The following is a 20,914-nucleotide window of genomic DNA, read 5'->3' on the forward strand; positions in this document are numbered from 1 at the left end:
TTTCCTTAAATTTAGGGAAATTTGCTTATTTGCTTTCTTGCATAGAGTAGGCCTAAAGCAAAGAGGCAAAGCAGAGGGCAGGAACGTTCTGGAATTGGTTGCGCCTTAAAGGTCAGCGGCAACGAGGTCAAAGTTGAAATAATTCGTACTTAGAGCGCAGCGCACGGAGGCCACGCCAAGGGAAGCGCCAAGTTGGGCGGCACCACTGTCCCTATAGGAAAACAATGGAACGTTTTTACCGCAGATCATGTATACACGGTTTAGAAGATCGAAACCGTTCTCATATTTGTTTCGTAAATATAAGGCTACAGCTAGCAGCCTATTACCTTAGCTTAAAGAATGAAAACAAAGGGAACCACTAGCCTGGCTTTGTAAATGTAGAAAAAACGAAATGTAAAACAACAGTTTTTTTTTTTATGGGGGGTTATGTGCTGAACTATTTCTTGGCTGGGAGCAGTTGCCAGGCAACCAGCAGAGACATCAGGAAGTCACTACTCGACCAAGGCAACCTAAGCTAAACTAAGCTAACCGGCTGCTGGCTGTAGACTTATATAGCATATCTTTTCATCTAACGTTTGGCAATAGGTAGGCCTAAGTAATAAGTGGTTTCCCAAAATGACCTGCTGGGATGCTATTTGTTTGATAATATGCTTTTCGTCCTCTTTCCCTTTCCTGCCTACTGCAGGGAAGGTATCAAATTCAATATCAATTTCCCTTTACTCGCTCCTTTCCTTCCCTTCGGCCCAACAAGCCACGAAATCAGCCCGCGCTGACTCCGCCCCTCAAACTCAGTGGATGTGGATGCGAGAAAAAGGCCAGCAACAGAGTGACAGACATCGCAGCCCCGCCGCTCCGCTCCGCTCCGCTCAGCGTAGTAGTGGATATCTTCTCTGTATACGGCGAGCAGAGGCGAGCCAAAACGAGCCGCATGCTTGCTGTGCAACAAGGCGAACAGGAGCAAAATGGACCGCCGGACAGTAGCACCAGTACCAGCATCCCGCGAGGACCGATACAGTTTCTAGGTAAGGCTTTGTTCGCTTTCTGCAGCATTTCCATACAGATCTGCATTAGCTGCTTCAGTGCGCTTTGTGCAGGGCACAGAGCAGCACAGGGGGAGGATGTGCATGCATGATGTTTGCTTAAAACGATTGAATATTTATTATTAGATCAAACCTCGGAGAACATCCTTTGTCTGCGTTACTTAACCCGGATCACGGCGATCATAACAGGAGGCTCATTTAACAGCAGCTCATATAGTCAACGCGCGGCTCTTTAAGGTCCACACTAACAATTGGTTTAATAAACATTAGGAGCATAATTGTCACATGCAGCAGAGTTCAATGTGCATCAGTTAATGACGCTGATCTGTATGGTGACTTTGTGTCCTATTTAACAAAATCGGGGTTCTCCACACTGAAGAGTTGATTCGCAGCTCACAGTGAAGGCAGGCCTGCATGCTCCATGCTGTTCTTCAACTTGAGGAGAAGATGCAGAGGTTTATTGTTCCCTTGGCACTCTGTTTTTGCTAAGCAGCCGAGACTTCATTCAAAACAGGAAACCCAGGCCAAGAAAGGAGCTCCAGGCAAAGATATCTGAAAGGCATGATGGCACCATAATGTGTCCTTTTCAACCCACTGATTCCACATGGATATTTGAAGAGGAAACTTAGGTATGCACGGGTCTGTGCCACTATTTTGTCATGATGTATAATCTACTTTTTTGCTCTTTGGTTAATTTTAGGAGCTGTGTTGAAATGTGTTTGTTTCACATCAGTGCACTTTCATATCCACAGCTGCATCGCTTCTCATCTGTAGCAGGCTTTTGTTTGGAGCAGTTTTATTAGTGACAAACCAGATAACATTTCAGCTTTTGGACTAAGTGTTTTAAATTAAATGCAAAAGTGTCCCCTCTTCCCTAATCACCTTCACATCATATGATTAAGGGCAGTGAAATCATTTAAACGCAGAGGAAAACATACAACTGTTAACTGGGCAATTAAGTGTTTTCTATTTGTGTGTGGGGGGTTGTGTTTCCTTTCAAGTGTGAGTTGTCTGATATCAGCAACAGGAAAGTGGAAGTTCGGCACTCTGCGCTATCAAGGCTTATCTCAATGTCACCAAAACGCAGGTTCACATCACTTTCAAGAGCAGCAGCGGAGGAGGTCGAAAGTAGACCGAAACAGTTATTGCAAAAAGAACACACACATTCACGCTTCACTGTAGTCGACCGGAATAAACACCAGTGTGTCCTTTTGTAGTTTATTTGCAGCAAAAACGGCACAGAAAAGGCAATACAAAGCCTCTCCCCAGGTTATAGTGACATTGCATCAGAAAAGTGTCTTTGTTTGTGTGTGCAGCTGCTGAATAATTATGTGCATTTTGTTTTTCAAAGCTTTTGAGAGGTTGCGACAAGGACCAAATTATTTTTTTAACCACCAGAGTAGGCTACAGCTGAAAGGACACACATTATATAAAACTAAAGCTGAATTATTCATCTTTTTTTTTTCTTTTCTTTTTTTGGCAGGACATTTTCTTTCATAGTAAGTGAACTATAGATGTTGCTACCCACTCTCACCTACGATGCATTATTAATATGCTAATGGCTACCTGATAAATGCATATACCCACCACCAATGTGTGAAAGAGTTGTGAGTCTCAGAACATCTGCATTATTGCTTTTATGTAATTATCACTACACACTCGGCTCGCACCCCCTTGTCTCTGCAGCTGGATATTTATTGTCTCAAACGGGGCGGCCTCCTTCTGCGTGTGCTGACAGAGTGCAGGTGTGTACTGTAGGGGAGCAGCTTTCTTTGTATGCACTAACAATATGCCACTTTTATGCTACAATGGTGAACCACTACACACCAGACATGCAGCCATTTTCCACAAAGACTATATTTTGTCATGTTTTTACATCCCATATATATCAATTCTCAACAAAATCTAAGACTTGATCCACTATAGAGTTACTGGCATTTTGCTCAGCTGTAGAGCTGCAAAGATTAATCGATTAGTTGTCAACTATTAAATTAATCAGCAACTATTTTTTTGGAATAAATTTTTAAGAAAGTAAAGTAAAAATTCTCAGATTCCAGCTTCTTAGATGTAAATATTTTATAGTTTCTTGACTCCTCTATGACAGTAAACTGAATGTCTTTGAGTTGTGGACAAAACAAGACATTTGGGGATGACACTAATCAATGTATTTTCTTTTATCATTTTATGACATTTTATAGACCAAATAATCAATTAATTGAGAAAATAATCAACAATGAAAATAATTGTTAGTTGCAGCCCTACTCGGCAGGTTGATATTTTCAAGTTTCCTTAATTTATTTTGATGTTCAAGGTCTTTGACAGGCATATCCACGTGAACACTAAACAGGCTATACTGTTCAGACAAAAATGGCAGCGGGATTAGAAGGTAACCCCCATTTTTTTCCAAAGAAATTACTATGCACATAAATTACACATAATGTACAAAAGAAAGGACTGTATCCCCTACAGCCCTCACTGAGATGAGATAGTGTATGTTAATGGTTAAATCTCAATTTGTCCATTCCCAGACATATTTCAGATTTATTGTGGAATAGATGTACACAGCAGTGAATTCGAACATGCAGCTGCACCCAGCTGAGAAGACTTAAACAAGAATACATTAAAGCAATGGTCAGTGTACAATAACTATACGAAAACAGTGAGAATCGTCATTGTAAACCACCACATCAATCACATCAAAAACGAGGTTGATATATATATATATATATATTTTTTTTAAGCCACAAAAAAGCATTGAGAAAGTGCCGCTGTTCTAAAAATACCAATTGATGGAATGCATAATTGCTGTCAGGGATGACCCAGTAACAGAGGTAACTAGTTAGTCAAAGAGTGACTGCTCTGATTAGCATCGCACCAGAGGAAGTCTGAGAGGGATGTACATAAATCCCAGTGGAAGTATTAACTGAATTATTTTGTTCACATTAGTTAAATCGATACTGAACAAAGCAAAACATTATGGAATAAGCACATATTTTCTGATAATGTGTTAGTGTTTAGAGGTTGAGTGTGTGACTGATTGACCTTACAGCATTGAGGGCAAAATGGAAAACAAATTGCAGGACAGAAAAGGCAGGGGCTATGCTTCAACGACAGATTTCTTTACTGATGCACCATGACAGTAAAAGGATACAGATTTCTGTTTTTCAAAGACAGTTTATCATCTCACCAGCAGCAGCGCAGTGAAGCATCTTTTTAATATGGCACCACTGCAGCTTTGAGGCTGCTCAGAACAGTCTCATTGATTTAACCATAAGATGATATTGCCGGTCAAAAGAATGAGGCTAGAAGCTGTAAACTTAAAATTAGAAGGTTTTACATGGTTTTTATTTCGATATAAATCGATTAATATTGGGGGTATTTGGGGCTACCTAGGAGCACATACATAAGCTTTGAACACTATGACCTATCACCACCTTAAGTTGATAAAGTGAACATGTTAGCAAACATTTATTTACATCTATTTACACATCCAGCAGCTACAGCACACTGTTCTCAATATTACCTCTCTTATAGCTCTGTTTTTGGTCAGTAGCAACTACTTAAGGACATTTGTCTCTTTAGCCATTAAAAGAAAGGAAAAAGATGATTTCCTCATCTTACTGTGTATATCAAAATTCTGTGCTCAGTTTCTCACAGATGGTCATGAAATGGCAAGGCCAAACATTTAGGTTTCTTTTTAGTTACTCTCAAAATTCTCATATTTTTTTTTACTGTCGGCCAAAGCTAGAGTTTCATTTTGATCTGTTCCAGGCTGTATATGTGGAGACCGTACAGAGGAGTGGAATGACTGCATGGGCAGGGCACTCTGGGAAGGTGAAGGTGTAATTTCAGATGTGCGCTAACCGACCAGAGTTGCAGTTATCTGAGCTTAGCCTTCAAAGGCAAGAGCGCTGGAGTCATCAAGACCAGCTGTGCCCCTCACTCCTGGCTGAGTGCGTGAGCGCTCGGAGGACAGGACTCTCCATGACAAACACATGGATGTCCAGGGTTATTAGATGTCTTCACAATATTGTAAACTTCCTGAGAGGAGTTGTTTAGGCACTAATTTCTGTGTGTTCTGCTCCTTATGTTGAGTCTTCCTAAACAGCGACATGGGAAGGTTTGAGCAGCTTATTGTGGCGTAGATTTCATAGTTGCTCTATAAATCTCTGATAGGCTGTAATCTCAGTCTGTGTTTAGAATTCAGGCAGATTATAGAGAGGTTAAGCTGTCTGAAATGGCTGTGGAGCTGTAGATTAGTGGGCTTGTTCTCTGGGCAGTCAAATGTGATTTTTCTCCACAAATCTAAAAGCCAGTATGTAAGGCCCCTATATGAACAAATCCTGACCGCGTCTGTTTTTTTTTTTTGTTGAAGCATTAGCACGTGTTAACCTGTAAAATCTGCTCTTAAATTGGGTCTGGACCAGACAAATGTTGTTGGTTTTAGCTCTTGGAGTAATAGCAGCTTTCTAAGCTGCATTTCCCAAACATGGATAAGCAGACAATTTACTACAAATGGAGTTAGGGTCACTGTGTTGGAGGGTGACTAGTCATACAATCTGACGGTACAAGCATTATGTCCTCTCAGCCTCCATAAGAAGGGGAACAGACAGTGAAATGAGCTTTAAGTGGACTTTCTCTACTTTCTCATATCAAACGCCTGCCCGCTGGGGTCGTCAGTGCTCCCAGCTGTATTTATGGGCCATAATGTGAGGTGTAGAGCTGCATTTCCTTCATAGGACCTTGCTGTTGGCAGGCTGTATTGAAGAGGTCTCTGTGCACCGTGAAAGCCTGTCATCAAGAACCACTGCCCTGTGTGATTTATCAGAATAGGATGTGCTTAGAAGGTCAGTATGATTCAACTCTTCCCGTCCTTGTGTTACGTCAGATAACTTTTTTTTTTTTTTTTTTAAAGTTGAGGTTACTCTGTGAGGTGCTTTGAGTACAGCGCTGTTAGATTTAAACTTTTAAGTCTGCCTCTTGTTTAGATATTGAATAGCCAGCGGATGTCTGGTGGTTGATGACTTTCTCTTGTCCAGTACTCACTTGGAATGAGTCAGGGGATTGTTTTCTCTCAAGGGCTGTGTCAGTAGTGCTGATTTTTAAATGAAACGCGTCCTCTGCTCTGGTAATTACAAGGGGCATGAACATTTAACGTGTGTGTGTGTGTGTGTGTGTGGCTCTGGTTCGTGTGTGTGTCTGTGTGTGTCCCCAGGTGGATGTATGCACTGCTCTTTTCAGAATGGAGGCTCATTGTGTGCAGATAGATGCAGCATGTGACCCTGTCGTCAACTCTCCGCATTGTGGATCTGTTGTAAGTTTACTACATAAGATGGACTGTGACGGGTATGTGAGGGACTTCCTCCTCACACCTTTTGGCCATTATTGGGTATAGTCACTTCTTTAGACTAAGATTAATGAGTGTCTAAGCACACCTTTGCAAAAATAGACATTTTTGCTCTGCTGATATTATCTGTGCTGTGGTTGAAGGAGGATAGCAGGGGACAGGACAGAGCAAATCTGCCTCAGCGGGATCAGTCTTTAATGGAGTTAGTACTTTCTTCACTGACCTTGCTGGACCTGTTATTACAACAGCATGAAGCCAACCCTCATGATTCTGCTAGCACCAAGGGAAAACCAGGATGAAAGATGTTTTCTTTTTCTTTTGATCATTTCACAAAATCAAGACTGATTTGATGTGTTCCTGTTTTTGTGTGTATGTACCACATAGAGGGAAGAATATAAAACATATATTTTCTCCTTTACCGTGGAGACTGCCACAAAAACTATCTAACATCAGATACACATAACCAAAGAAATACTTGCTTTAAGGAGCAAACTTTAAGCTGCATTAACGTTAAATGTTTTTAAGCTGTTTTCTCATATCAACTCTTAACGAATCAGGTCCGGTCATTGTCCCTAGTTGTCCTTTCTGACATGTAGCACACAACAGCAGATTGTCCATGTCTATATGCGTTGTCACTTACTGGAAATACTCCTTTCTTTGAAAAAATACTCATGTAGGGGATTATACACAAACTGGTTTCTAGACTCCCAATACTGATGTAGGTATTAGCCTTGAAAAGTCAGTATTGGCTGCGGTTCAATCATTTTGTTTAGGGCTGCAACATTCTTATTTTCATGATCAGTTAATCTGATGATTGTTTTCTTGATCAATCAAGTAACTGTTTGGGCTATAAAATGTCAGAAAATAGTGAGTTCTTTAAGCGCAATTTTGCATATTCAAACAGCTTTGTCTGACCATGTCCAAACCCCACAGGTATTTAGTTTAGTGTTATAGAAGACATTGAAAAACAGAAAATATGCACATTTTGAGAAGTTGCAACCAATGAATATTTGGCATGTTTGCTTGAAAAAATTAAGTCTATGATCATCCGATTTATAATTTTTCATCACTTGTTTTAGCTCAAATTTTGTTTATTATTTTTTTGTGGAAAGTTAGATCATACAGACAGATGTGTGCATCTGTGTGGCTTGTTAAAGCTCAGTTTGGTAATTTAGTAATTAACTGTCATATTAAATGTCATATTATTGCCTTGTTATAGTGAACAAGCAACAAGGAATGATGTTTTTTTTTCATTCATTCTTGAAAGCAGTGCTATCATACTGGTGGAGAGTAACACTCATGCTGGCCTCCTGCATTACATTCAAGTCCTTGCAAGTTGATTTGTGGTCAGGCAAAACTAGACATGCCTGGCTTTTTTTTTTTTTTTTTTTTTAACAAGTTTTTAAGTGACCTGCTCTGTGCCACCTTTTAGCCTCCTTACTTATGAGGAGAAGGATCTGAAATGCTTCAATGTATTGGTGGCTAAATTTAATTTGTGCTATACTACAGGTTTCAAAGCTGCTCTGTAAGCTGTGCTTCTTTATGCGTGCATGCAGCCATGCGATTGCATGCTCTAGTGTATGTGATTGGCAGGCAGTAGGATGGCTGGAATGAGCTGTATCGCCTGCAGTGTGTTCTCAGCTCCACATGCTAGGTGCCAGTGGTGAAGAGCTGGTTGATCTACTGCTGGCAGTCACATTACCACGACATTTCCAAGACTGGCAGGCAGAGCCACAGTACAGTAGCGACACACGTTTGCTCATGTGGACAGAGATGCAGCAGGGAATGCAATATTAATTTGGTTCTTTGCGCGGGTAAGGCAAAAAATGTCTGACTTTAGAGCAAACACACATAGACACAAACAAAGTCAGTGGAGTGGTGTCTGCACATACATCTGCATGCACAGCACCATGGTTAAATGTAGGCCACAGAAAAAGGCAGATGTGGGGGAAGGAAAGAAGGTGAGGAGTGGAAGTAGCATTGAAGGAAGGAGGAAGCCTTTCATTATGTCATTATGTTGGAGCAGCAGCAGGATTAGGGTTTGGCAGGATATATAGGGAGAGTTTAACCTGTGAAATTTGAGCTTTTGTCTTGGAAGTAAAAAGTAGTAATTCTTCCATCCATCAGGGAAAACAAAGATATTGTATATCATCAGTCCTGTCTTGTTCTCTCTCTCGTCTCCTTTGGCCTTGAAACTGTGCTACAGGATTAACATCAATAGCAGATTTGAAACAAAATGTTTACACAACAAGATGGCGCTTTAGCTTCGGCATCGTCCTCTCTTTGCTCATACATATATACTTAGGTAGCCCAGTCATTCAGTCTACAGGCTATTCTTAAGCTGCACTTTAGGGTTTCAAGATGTGATGAAGTGCAGCGGACCCTTCGGAGCGATCGGACACTGGCAGTTTAATTACACAGGGTAAAGTCTGATGTCCTACTTGGTAATAACCTCATTGCCTCCTGAGGCTAAAGCGGGGTGGGCCTGTAGCAGGGGGTTCATTAAATGAGGAGAGAGAGAGTGGCTCGGTTCATTTAGTCTGTGCATATGCCTATGCCTTCTTTGTAACTCAATTTTCTCACTTCAGTTCAAGACTTTAAGTGGCTTCTAATGTCCCTGTTTCAGTCCACCTTTGCTGTATTTGCAGTGTCTAATCTGCAACCACAAAAAATGTCATCTCTGCTTGACATGAGAAACCACAGACGTGTGTGTGAGCAGTACAATGAAATATTATGCTTTGTATTGGCTGAGTTTGGACAGTTCGTATTACCGCCTCTATTGCCTCTCCGTTAATGACCGTTTTGTTACTGGAATTCCATTTGTGAAAAATTATTTCTAGGATTAAATTGCAGATGTCATTTTCATTTTTTTTATCAGATGCAGCCCAAAAGTCTTGAGGCTGTAAATCAAACTTAAGCATGTAAGAAAGGTGTTGATCACATGGTTAATTTACATAAGTGTGATCTCAGTCACATACATTCATAGCAGTTGAAATGGTGAGATTAAACACTTCTTATTTGCTTCACAAGTTTACACCTTGACGTTTTTGACTTTGGATTAAATTCTGATTTCTTCTGTGCTTACAACAGCTACACAGGCTCCCTGTTTGAATGATAATTTAAACTCTGTGCTCATTTAAAGTGGAATTTGTAAAATTTCAGTAGTGGAGCATGAACTCTGCAACGCAGAGGACAGTTTGAGGACTGTGTGCAATTGGATAGATAGTACTCTCCTCCATTTTAAACTGGGTTCTGTTAACAGCGTGATTCAGACAGAATGTCTTCATTGTATCATCACTTCCTTACGCTTCGGTTCAGGCAATTAAAACACAACTAGGTTTAGGCAACATGTTAAGACAGGTGGAGTTAAGAGTTCAGTGTGCTCGTACAATGTGCTTATACCTGGCTACAGTCGAAGGTGGGGTGAAAAGCCTGCCATTGTAGCTCCCTCCTGACTGTATCACACTGCCTCGTTGAAACAGAAGTAGCCTATAGCTGTTAGCAGCTAAGCTAAAAGCAATGCTTGGAAACAGTGTTTTGGAAATTAACTAATTTGTTATGTGCATATGTCACATGATCATGAAGTACACAGTAGAAATACGGCCTCAAGTATTTCACCAGGAATGTGTGCCTGCATTGATTTGATTGCCCATTGCAGCGCATTGCTGCTCCACTCAAGCTCAAATTCATAAATAACTTGTGCCCCAGTTATAAAGGTTCATACACCCAGCCGGTTTCTAAATGTGTCTCCCTCATGTAATACATAATGGAAAATCTGTTTTTCTCACTTTTAATACATGAAGCATGTATTGTATTTTTTTTCATGTTCTATTCACATAATCCTGGGAGATTTGGCCTGGACAAGTTCGCAAATGAGTTCAGAAATCTAAAATATCTCTTGACCATACAGTCCATACTTTTCTCTGTCTGTCCACAAATGCTTAGCAGACCTTGTCCTGTTGCCTTTTTTTAACCACACAATGTATTAGCTTGTACCTCATAGAACTGCTGTGAGGTGAATATTAAGTAAATCAGCTTTATTTTTAGATGAAGAACAACTTCACTCTGTGGTTTCAATATTTCATGAGTAACAAGGTTATTGTTTTATTTGAGAGAACGTGCACACTTGCATGTATTGCCATGCAGTGTGCAAAATAGAGAAGGACAGCATGTTCTCTTGCAGAACTGAATACCTCAATCATCCACTACCTCCTTTGTAAGACTCTTTTATTGTTGCATCTTTGTAATTTCATGTGTTAAACACCACAGATTATTTTTTATTTCACTAATCAGACTCTACCCACTCATTGTGAATTAATTTAATTCATGCTTAAATACAGGTATTGAGACCATGTTCCTGTAAGCCAACCTCACAGCATGGCCTTTGTATTTTCTGTAAAGTTTGTGTGGCCCTTATTTTCCTATGTCACAGTCAGAACCTCTACTTCCTACGGAAACTGTTCATTTATTAGAGATTTTTTGATTAAAGCATTCATAACCCGACATCTTCTGTGTACTGACCAATTTTCAGAGTGGCTATATTCCCTCAAGGGCTGTCAGTCACCTCTGGCGATGCCTGGACTGTAGACGATATTACAGCAGGCAGCACCAGGGCATGCTGGGACTCAAGGAATGTGGTTACATAACTTTTTTTTTTTTATCTATATAGTCTCTATATTTTACTCTTCTGGTTTTATTGTGATTTTAGCAGCATTTGGCTGCCTTGAAGAGATGCAGTCATATTATAATCGGCTATTTTTATTTCAAGCCGTGTTCATTTTTGGCAGTCTGTTGACAAACAATAGTCCACAATGATGGATTTTTGTTAGTTTTTGTCAGTGAAATTTTAGTCTAATTTTGTATTCATGTATTTTAAATGTTTATGTCTCCTAAGCATTTTTTTTTTTACAAACTCTTACAGTTTGATCAGATCTGGTTTCTACGTCCTTCCTACTCTCCGAGCATTATCGCAGCTACCTGTTCTCTCCACAAATCCTTCAGAAGCTGGATTAACTCACTTGTTCACTAAAATAGCAGACTGATTGCATAATCGTTTTTTAGCGAGTGTATTGTCGCCATAGCGAGTAGTATGAAGGGACGTAGGTCCGCGTAAGGAGGTTGGTTGGGGTGGTGGATTTCAGCCGTTTTATTTTTTTTAAGCCTTCCCCAATGTTTCTTTCCTAAACCCAACCGTTTATTGTTTTCCTAAGCGTGTTTTTGTTATTTTGTGTTTTTTTTCTCGTTTTTTTTGTTATTAAAGCCTTTCCCTGTGTTTTTTTTTTAACAGGCATGACGTTGTTCTCGCAATAGTACGTCACCTTCTCGTGATAACACGCAACGTGGCAACACCACGTGGTGGGTATGTTTACATCCGCTGTATACAGCGTAGACATACACATGGATAGCTGAAAATTTTTTACGCAATAAGTTTACGCAAAGTCATGATGACATGTTGAAAATAGGCAACCAAATATTTTTTTTATTTTTCGGTGACGAAATTAACACTGGTTTCAAGCAATAGAGATTTTGAAAGAAATTTACATCGGCCCGCTGTGCTGACTGACCAGACAGACATGGAGGCTTGCTTGTACTCTATAGTTATGATCAAATGTGTTCAACGTTAAACATTTGAATAAAGAATGCCTAAAATGGATCATTTAATAAAGTAATAATACAGTTTTCACCTACAAGCAGTGAAGTCTAATAATAAAGGTCACTTGATGAAACTGTTATTTCAGTTAAATATGGTTAAAGTTGTCTACAAATCTACAAAGTACAATAGGTACAAATAAGACCAATGCATTTCTAGCTTTGTGCTCTCAGCCTGAGTAAATGTAGCCCTGTAGAGTTTTTTTCCTTTTTTTTCCTAATGGTATAATGTTCAGTTCTTGTTGAAACAGTTTTAAATAAGTGTTGATTCAACTTTGTCATTTCGGAAGATGTAGTTTGTGGGGCTCTTGAATTGTATTGCATTATACAGATTTTTTTTTCTTCTTTCATGCAGGTCATAAACCACATAATTATCCTCCTGATGGCAAATGGCCTGCAAATACAGTGTTTAACCAATCTCCTTTTCCCAGATGACAAAAGCTTCTTCTCTCTTTCTCTATGACATATCTTCATCAGGCTCCTTTGTTCATCGCCATCTCCTGCTAACTCCCACTAAGTCATTTAGTCGTCCTTTGCTGCCTGGCAGTGGCTCGTTTCCATGTTTCCCGTTTTGTACTGTGTCTTTGTGTATTCCTCACAAAACTAGCTCTGTCCTCCACCCCCGCCTCTCCATCTGTGCCACACATTTATGTTGTTTCACCGCAGTTACTGAAGCACACATCCTGATCGCTGCCAGGTGAGGCAAACTAGCTGCGCATCCACACACACACACACACACACACACACACACACACACACACACACACACACACACACACACACACACACACACACACACACACACACTTCCACTTCCACTTCCACAGTGGGCTTATGTTGAACAGTGGTGCATGTAGATGCCATTTGTTGACAACATGTCATTGGGCAGCTGTGGGTTTTCCTGCTTGTTTTCTTTGTTTTGCTTTTGTGCGTCTGGCCTTCTGTTATTTCCAGATGTTAAATGGCATATTTTTAACTGAGTAACATTTGGCCCCAGCCTAGTAGACATGTTGAAACTGCTACACAGGGGATTGGGATGCCTGACACCTACCCCACCTGTCAATGACTTGAAAGCCTTAGGCAGAACTGCAAGTTTTGGGAAAGTAGTCAGATTTTTGTGTGTTTGTGCAGATGTACCTTTGTCTGAGTAATTGCATTAGATTCTTTGCCGTTATTTTCTTTCTCCCACACCGTCTCTTCTCCCTCTGGCCCAGTTGCTCCCCAGTGTTTGACCAGGGTATGTGGATGAGCTTTGGCCTCCTGTGTGGCCGCGGGAGGCCTGAATGTCTGGGTATATGGGGAGGGGGGGCGCCTGAGATCACTTCTGCTGCACTCTGCAGGACTCTGCAGCTATAGAGACAGGAAGCTGTAATTAGGACTAGAGGAGGCTTGACACTCAGGATCTTTTATTCTCCTGCTTTACCCAGCCACTCTCTCTCTAGGGATAAAGAAATGCTCCCACATTAAGAGACCAAAACTCATAATTACATGTGGTTGAGAGGATTGTAGTTCCTCTGATGTGAGGCAATTTAATGCTTCATTTATTCACCTTCATTGCTGTGTATTTCAGTCTGTAAGCCATCATTGAACCTAATGTGTTGTAAACCAGAGTATTAGAGTAAGTCATGCTGATAATGGTAGTGTTATTTTAATGATTGTGTTTTTTTTTTTTGTACAGCATGTTGATGCAAATGTGAAATGTTGATGAGTCTGGGTTTTTGAAGTAGTGTCATAATTGTAGTGCATTTCATTAGAGCACTGGAACAGTGGTTGATACGATGGGGACAGCTAATGGAATGCCAAACAAAATAAAAAAAACAGACCATAGAGCAGATGTTTATCTTTATTTAGATAATTCACATCTATTCAAAAACGGTGAGCTTTACTGGACCAATTTTTGGTTTGAAAATTTCTGGTTTCAAAATGTGAAAGCATCTGCTGCTTTTGCTGCCGCCAGGGGGCGATCAAGATGTTTTGGCTTCACTTTTGGGGAGCTGTCATCCATCCATCTTTATACACCAGTCTATGGATGTGATTGATAATCACCATTTTACCGAACAGAGTCTGAAGTTAAAGTTCATACTGATCTTCACACTTGACAATTTCCTTGGGTGAAACCCTGGAGTATGTTTGTTTATAAAACCAAAGGGGTTCTTTAAATGATTCATATTTTGTGGGATCTTTGTTGTCTGAGTGTTAAGTTCTTGTTGTGCTAAGGATTTAATGAAGGAAGCTGTAAATTTGATTCTAGTGGTCAGAAATGAAATATCTCCTTTTCTGTTAAGAGTGGAAAGCAGCCAACTTCTGCCCTGCAGGAGGTGTTTTCCTGTGGTGTGACTGTTTTTTTTCATGCACACACAGCCTCATGTATGCATGTGTGCTCTTGACTTCCCTAATTTGTACCACTCCTCTTCTCAGGGTCCTGTTATATCCTGGAAGACACATGGTCATGAAGAAATAGAAGTATCAGTTGAGGTGAGTGTCTCAAACTTTTGCTTCACCAGTCCCCATTTTTCTTTTCTCCCCTGAGCAGTTTTATTTTGAGCTTTTGTCTTTTACAGGCCCTCCAGCTGACCTCTGGGCTAAGTCCTGGCCGTGGGGCTTTGTTGTTGATGGGCCAGCTGAACAGGCGTGTATGTGAGTGAGAGGTAATGAAGTCCAGGATGAGGCAGTGGCGGAGGATAGTGCTGGTGGGAATGCTGGCTTGGGTTCTCCTCTTCCTAGCCCTCCTCTCTTACTTTCTGGATGCTCGTGTGAATGAACCCCTGACCTCTGTTGGCTCTTTACTCTCCCAGCACCCGGACACCCGTCGCCTAGCTTCTATACAGGCCTCCCATCAACAAAATGCCAACCTGGGCTCACGACTTGAGCTGGTTTCCACCTTAACGACAGCCTACCCTGGAGATAAGCCAGAGCCAGAGCCTTCTGCCCGCTCCACGACCCAGGAGTTCAGCCTGGAGGTGAGCCACAGCCCCAACACTGCTCCCTATGCCATTTATGGTAGCCAGGAGACCAGCCACCAGGACTACCTGGACCCACAGAGCCTGGCTGCCTGGTCCTCCTTTGGTACAGAAAATGTGGGTTCTCACTCGGACCCTTCAGTCCAGAGTCGTGAGAGAACTTCCCAGACAGAGTACCAGAACCACGTCAGCACCACACACTATCACGGTGGGGGGGAAGAAGAAGAAGAAGAAGAAGATGACAGGGACAACGAAGAAGAAGAACAACTAGAAAACAGAATAAGGGTTACAGGAGGCAGGAGGCTCGGTGGCGACTCCTCTGATCTGGATGAATATTACTTCTCCAAGTCTGCCTCTGTGGTGCAGAGGTTGTGGCGGGGTCGTGTGTCTGCCGGCATGCTGAGTCCTCGGCTGCAGCGCGCCATGAAGGACTACGTTAGTGCCAACAAACACCATGTTTCCTACGAGGGGCATCGCAGTGCCGCCCAGAGTGCTAAGGAGCTACTGTGTCAAATGAAAGCCCAGGCCCAGCTCAGGACAGTGGACGGGTCGGAGCAGCCCTTCTCTTCACTTGGTTGGGCTCGTCTTGTGCCGTCTCTTCCCCTAAAGCGACTGCACAGGCGGGAGGACCAGAGTAGCTTCAAGACCTGTGCAGTGGTCACCTCGGCGGGTGCCATCCTGCGCTCAGGACTGGGCAAAGAGATCGGTGAGTAGAGAGAAAAGATTCTGAGTAAGAGCCACAGGGCTTCTTTTGTTCTTTTATTAAATGAAATAAGGGTTTGTAGAAAAAGCAGTTTGTATTCTTGAAAGCGAGGTATGTATCGGTACCAAAACTTAATAATGATAAAGCAAAGGTAATCCTACCCAGCCTGACAATTGACAAAAGAAAAGATAAAGTATGACAAACTTTAACCAGAGATATAAGCTGAAAGACCAGGATTTTTAGTTAATGCTCTTTGTGATCAGACTGCTGGCAAAAATCTGCTATACTTTACCAAGAGGCTGCGATTTTCATTACAACCCACAATAAACCAGTCCCTAAAGTTTCCACTCCATACAGAGATGGAAAATAGATGAGAAGCAGATGAGATGCAAATGAAAACAAATCAACTCTGTATGGATGAACAGGTAGACTTCATTTGGTTCAAGTTTGCGCTAAATTTGCACTAAGTTTGCACTAAATTTGAACTTGACTAGTGTCACTCGAACTATTTTATGTTTAAATTCTCATTTTGTTTTTACTTGCGTGAGCTTTTTCTTTTTTATACATATAAATAATTAGAATTGTTGGAGGGTGATCCTGATCTTTTCTTTACTGCAGTAAATAATACTATTGCCAACAGAGAAATAGTTGTATCATAAATTCTCAAAAAATAATTTTTATTTGTGACAGGATATTATTAGAGACCAAAGCCTTAATGTTATTAAGTGTGTGTGTCAGTTTACACTAACGGCAAACATGGCAAATTAACTCGAGATCTTTAATCCTTTTCAAATACAAACACTCCTATCAGGGGGTGTAATTTTTTACTTTAAAGTATTGTTTTTTTTTAAACTTCTGGAAAAAGTGTAGACTTTCATTAGGAGCAGCTTTACATCATCAAACAATACAAAGCATAGCTACAGTAGCTCTACCGGAATAGTACTAGTGTAGTCTAGATCCACGATGTTCCACGGGATTGTTCCATTGCCGTAGGAAATTCCACCGGATTTCACTCTTTTCAGCCAGATGTTACCTTCCATTTGGTTTGTGTTGGAAGTTTAAACTCCGGTGGATTTATGAGGTTAACTGCTCCTCAGATCTCTGCATGATAAGGTCTGGCAATGCGAGACTAGTACAGATGTAACAAGATTACTAAGATCCGTGTTAAGATGTTTACTGCGGCTTGTCAACAACTACAGCACAAGACCAACATAATGAATCAGGTAGTTGTTTACCATATTAGCGAGTAAACTAACTAATTTAGCTTGATCTGTAATGCTTTACGCACAGTGGCCCGCTAATGCTGCATTATAAAGGTCAACAAATATCCACTTGTATAATATCCATATGTAGAGCATTTGCTGATTAACTTGTCAAGCTGATTGTGAGCAGGCTTGAGTGTGTGCCTAGTAGGGTGTATGTCGTTGTGTTTGAATGCGTGTGCTCTTGGTTTACAGACTTTGGCAGCTATTTGGTAAGTGGGGAGAGTGTGAACTCAATGACAGATGGCTCACTAGAAAAAGCTGAACCCCCTCTGCTAACCGATCAGGCTCCTTCACATCACATATAGCTTCCTTGCATTTCCTTCTGAATCAGTGTCTCAAAGCAAGCAAAATCTTTAATACTAAGAGCTTTGGCTTTATGAATTATGTTTCTATATTTACATAATATGTCGATATCCTAACAGCGTTACAGGATAGCCCCAGTTAACACTGTCCCAGAAAGAGAAACCGAGCAAACAACTATCACTGAAAAGCCAATGCAGACAAGTGTTGCAAACCTACAACTGCACTTGACCCTGTGGTAACAGTAGGATTAACTTGTGATGCCGTGTCAGTGAATACATCAACGCTGCAGCCTTTCGACACTGATGCCTCCACTCGCTGCAGGAAAAGTTCTTTTGTTGCAAAAGAAATCCGAGCGTTATAAGGTCAGATTTATTTATAAAGCTGTAGGTGAATCACAGACTAAAGTTGCCTTCAGTAAACCTCCAAGTGAGGTTTGGATTATTGATTATTAAGGTGTTTTTGGTGTATCTGCTTACTGTTTTAGTGCTGGAGGATGAAGAATATTTGACTGCGTGGTATTTCTTATTTTTAGAAGCAAAGAAAAGCGAGGCAGTTTTCAGCACCAGGCCTTGGACTTAAACTCGGCAGGTGCTTCTAAATCTCCCCCATGTTTGTTTTTGGTTTCTGTCCAGTAATGTCAACCAAATGCACATGCTCATAACCAAAGAAAGTGAATGTGTCTTTTCAGAACCACACATCATTGTTTTCTTTGTTTTGAGCATGCATACCATGTAAAAAAAAAAAAAGCCATTCTAAGCCTAACATACGCCATCAGAGAGTCATTATGAGAATATAGAAAACTCGTCAAATAAAAAATTGTAATTCATGACCGTTTATTCTCTGAGGGCAAACGCATACATCTTAATGTCAGGGTATTGGTTCAGTGTGTCATCATCATGTTATTCAGTTCTTAAGAAAATAGATTTTGCATTGACAGGGGGACTTAATGACTTGACAAATTAGATAAATGTTATTGAGCTGATTAATTATTAAACGGTGTTGGAAAAGCTTGACTTTGTTACATTAATTCTCAGGCTCAGCCTCAACATGAAATCAGACTGCATCGATCCCACTCCGTCTTCTCACCCTGCTGTCCTTTTCAAAAGGCTGCACTGCATCAAACCCTACATTAACCCTTCATTATTCAGCTGTGAATTGTGACAAATAGCCAAAAGATGAATGTGACCATCGTACTCTTTTTTTATTTATTTTTTTCTGTGCCACTTGCAGGTTGGCTGACATTTAGATTATTGGGTTTCTCTCATTGGCTGCAGCACAGAGTTCATCCTGTGAGAGCTTTGTAACTGAGGTTTTTGGTTCAGTTCAGTGTCATGCGTGTGTGATGTGTGGCTGCCATCATGTGGTGAACAGGAAAAACTGCATCCCCAGTGCAACGTAGGATGGAGAAAATAACAGGAACATGTTACATGAATCAATGAAATGCCCTGCAACAAATTTCCTCCTTGTGACGTTTACAGCGTTTATTGCTTTTGACACATCATAGTTTTGACTCAATTTACATTTTTTAGATCATAGTTTTTGGTAAATATACTGTTCGGATCCTTCAGTCTGTACTGGTGATGTATCAGCCTACCCATCTTTGTTAATGTTGGTTTTTTGTGCAAAATTGGCTCATGATTTTAGATTTTTTTTTTTTTATGAAGTAAATATGACTAATTTGTGTTGTCTTTGTAACTGTGATTTACCAAATCTCTGATTGGGTGCCCCCCAGTGGTAGAATTACACCAAGACACTTGGGTGGAAGTCCTAGCAGATCTGACCTGGGGACACTGGGATATAACGGGTTTAGTTGCAACACATAGATTTAACTCTGGGAATATCAAACAAAATCAAAAGGCTTTGGTTGGAACATCAACAGTATAGCAGAACAATATGGAATTGAAGAACTGAAATGTAGTCCTTCACTGGTTCTACGTGATATTCCCCCATGGATTCTTCCATCACCAGAGGTTAACAGTGCATTTTTGGAAGGAAAGAGAGAGTATCCAAATGAACTAAGTTTTGCAGCATATTGCCAGGGATATATAAAATCGTCATTCTATGGCTATGTTAAAATATATATACAGATGGATCGAAAGATCCACAAAAGATATGTATTCCGGAATTTAATAAAAGAGATTGCTATAGGTTAAGTAATTTTCTATCTGTATACTCTATTGAGATGACTGGGATAATAACAGCTCTTAGGTGTATTGAAGAGGTTAAACCAGTGAGAGCTGTAATCTGTACAGATTCCATGGCAGCTATTCATAGCCTAGATACAGGTCACTCATCAAGGGAAGATTTGATTATTGAAATTAAACATTTACTATTGCATCTCAGGAACCATGGAATCACTATTCAGTTTTGTTGGGTTCCAGCTCATATAGGTCTTACAGGAAATGAAGAGGCTGATAAAATTGCGAAAAAGATGCTGAAAAACAAATGTATAGGAATTAATGTTCCACTGGGGAAGGGTGAAGCCAAATCCGTCTGAAAGTATGCAAAGATGGCAAACTGAATGGGAGGCAGAGTTTAATGCTAGACACTACCATAAAATACAGAAGACTGTGACCGGGAAAAGGGTTACTTCGCTGAGTTTACACAGAAGGGAAGAAGTGGTCTATGCCAGACTTCGATTAGGTCACACAGGATTTAATGCTACCTTACAAATAGTAGGTACTGGTACTGGCTTATGTATAGAATGCCAAGACAAAGATGTAGAACATGTACTTTTTGTATGTGAGATGTATATACTTTTTTAGTTTTTTATTAATTCAAGCCTAGATTCTATGAAGTTCATGGTATTACACACTCCTGTACAGTTGGTGGCGGTATAATACAAAAGTAGTAATCTGCCAAAAAAGAAGAAGAAAAAAAACATAGATTTAACTGACTTTCACTGGGATTGTGTTCTTTTTTCTACAAAAAAGTGATGCCATCAGAGGAATTTAATTTATAAATGCACACATCTTCAAGTGGCATTCAACTTTAAAGGAACACGTTGACTTATTGGGAATTTAGCTTATTCACCGTAACCCCAAGAGTTAGATAAGTCCATACATACCCTTCTCATCTCCGTGCGTGCTGTAAGGCTGTCTGACGTCTCCAGCGGCATCAGCCCATCACAGAACAGGCAGGTGAATGGTTCCAGCAATCCTACTGCTCCGAATAAGTGACAAAATAATGCCAACATGTTCCTATTTACATGTTGTGAGTCACAGCGTGTACAAAAAACAACGTAACATGAGACACAGCCATCTTCTAACCGTAAACAAACCGGGAACTATATTCTCAGGTGGAAGAATATAGTACTTGGGCGGAGTGATTTGCTTTGCAGCAAGCCTGTCTGAGAATATAGTTCTCGGTTTGTTTACGGTTAGAAGATGGCTGTGTCTCATGTTACGTTGTTTTTTGTACATGCTGTGACTCTACAAATCACAACATGTAAATAGGAACATGGCGTTATTTTGTCATTTTCGTCACAATTCGGAGCAGTAGGCTAGTTGGAACCATTCACCTGCAGGATCTGTGCTAGGCTAAGCTAATGCTGGAGCCGTCAGACAGCCTTACAGCACGCACGGAGATGAGAAGGGTATGTATCGACTTGTCTTACTCTGGGGCTTACGGTGAATAAGCTAAATTCC

General features: G+C 40.6%; 1 protein-coding gene across 1 annotated transcript in view; it reads left to right on the forward strand.

Annotated features, from left to right (window-relative positions):
* Positions 1–775: 775 nt before the first annotated feature.
* LOC120569870 (beta-galactoside alpha-2,6-sialyltransferase 2-like) overlaps positions 776–20,914 on the forward strand; it is a 52,265-nt gene continuing 32,126 nt past the window's right edge. The window contains exons 1-3 of the mRNA XM_039818013.1: positions 776–1,022; positions 14,455–14,511; positions 14,598–15,702. Of these exons, the coding sequence (XP_039673947.1) occupies positions 14,688–15,702 (1,015 nt within the window). The 5' untranslated portion in view covers positions 776–1,022; positions 14,455–14,511; positions 14,598–14,687. The remainder of the gene's footprint in view (positions 1,023–14,454; positions 14,512–14,597; positions 15,703–20,914) is intronic.

Source organism: Perca fluviatilis, chromosome 12 (genome assembly GCF_010015445.1).
Source record: "Perca fluviatilis chromosome 12, GENO_Pfluv_1.0, whole genome shotgun sequence".
Lineage (NCBI taxonomy): Eukaryota > Metazoa > Chordata > Actinopteri > Perciformes > Percidae > Perca > Perca fluviatilis.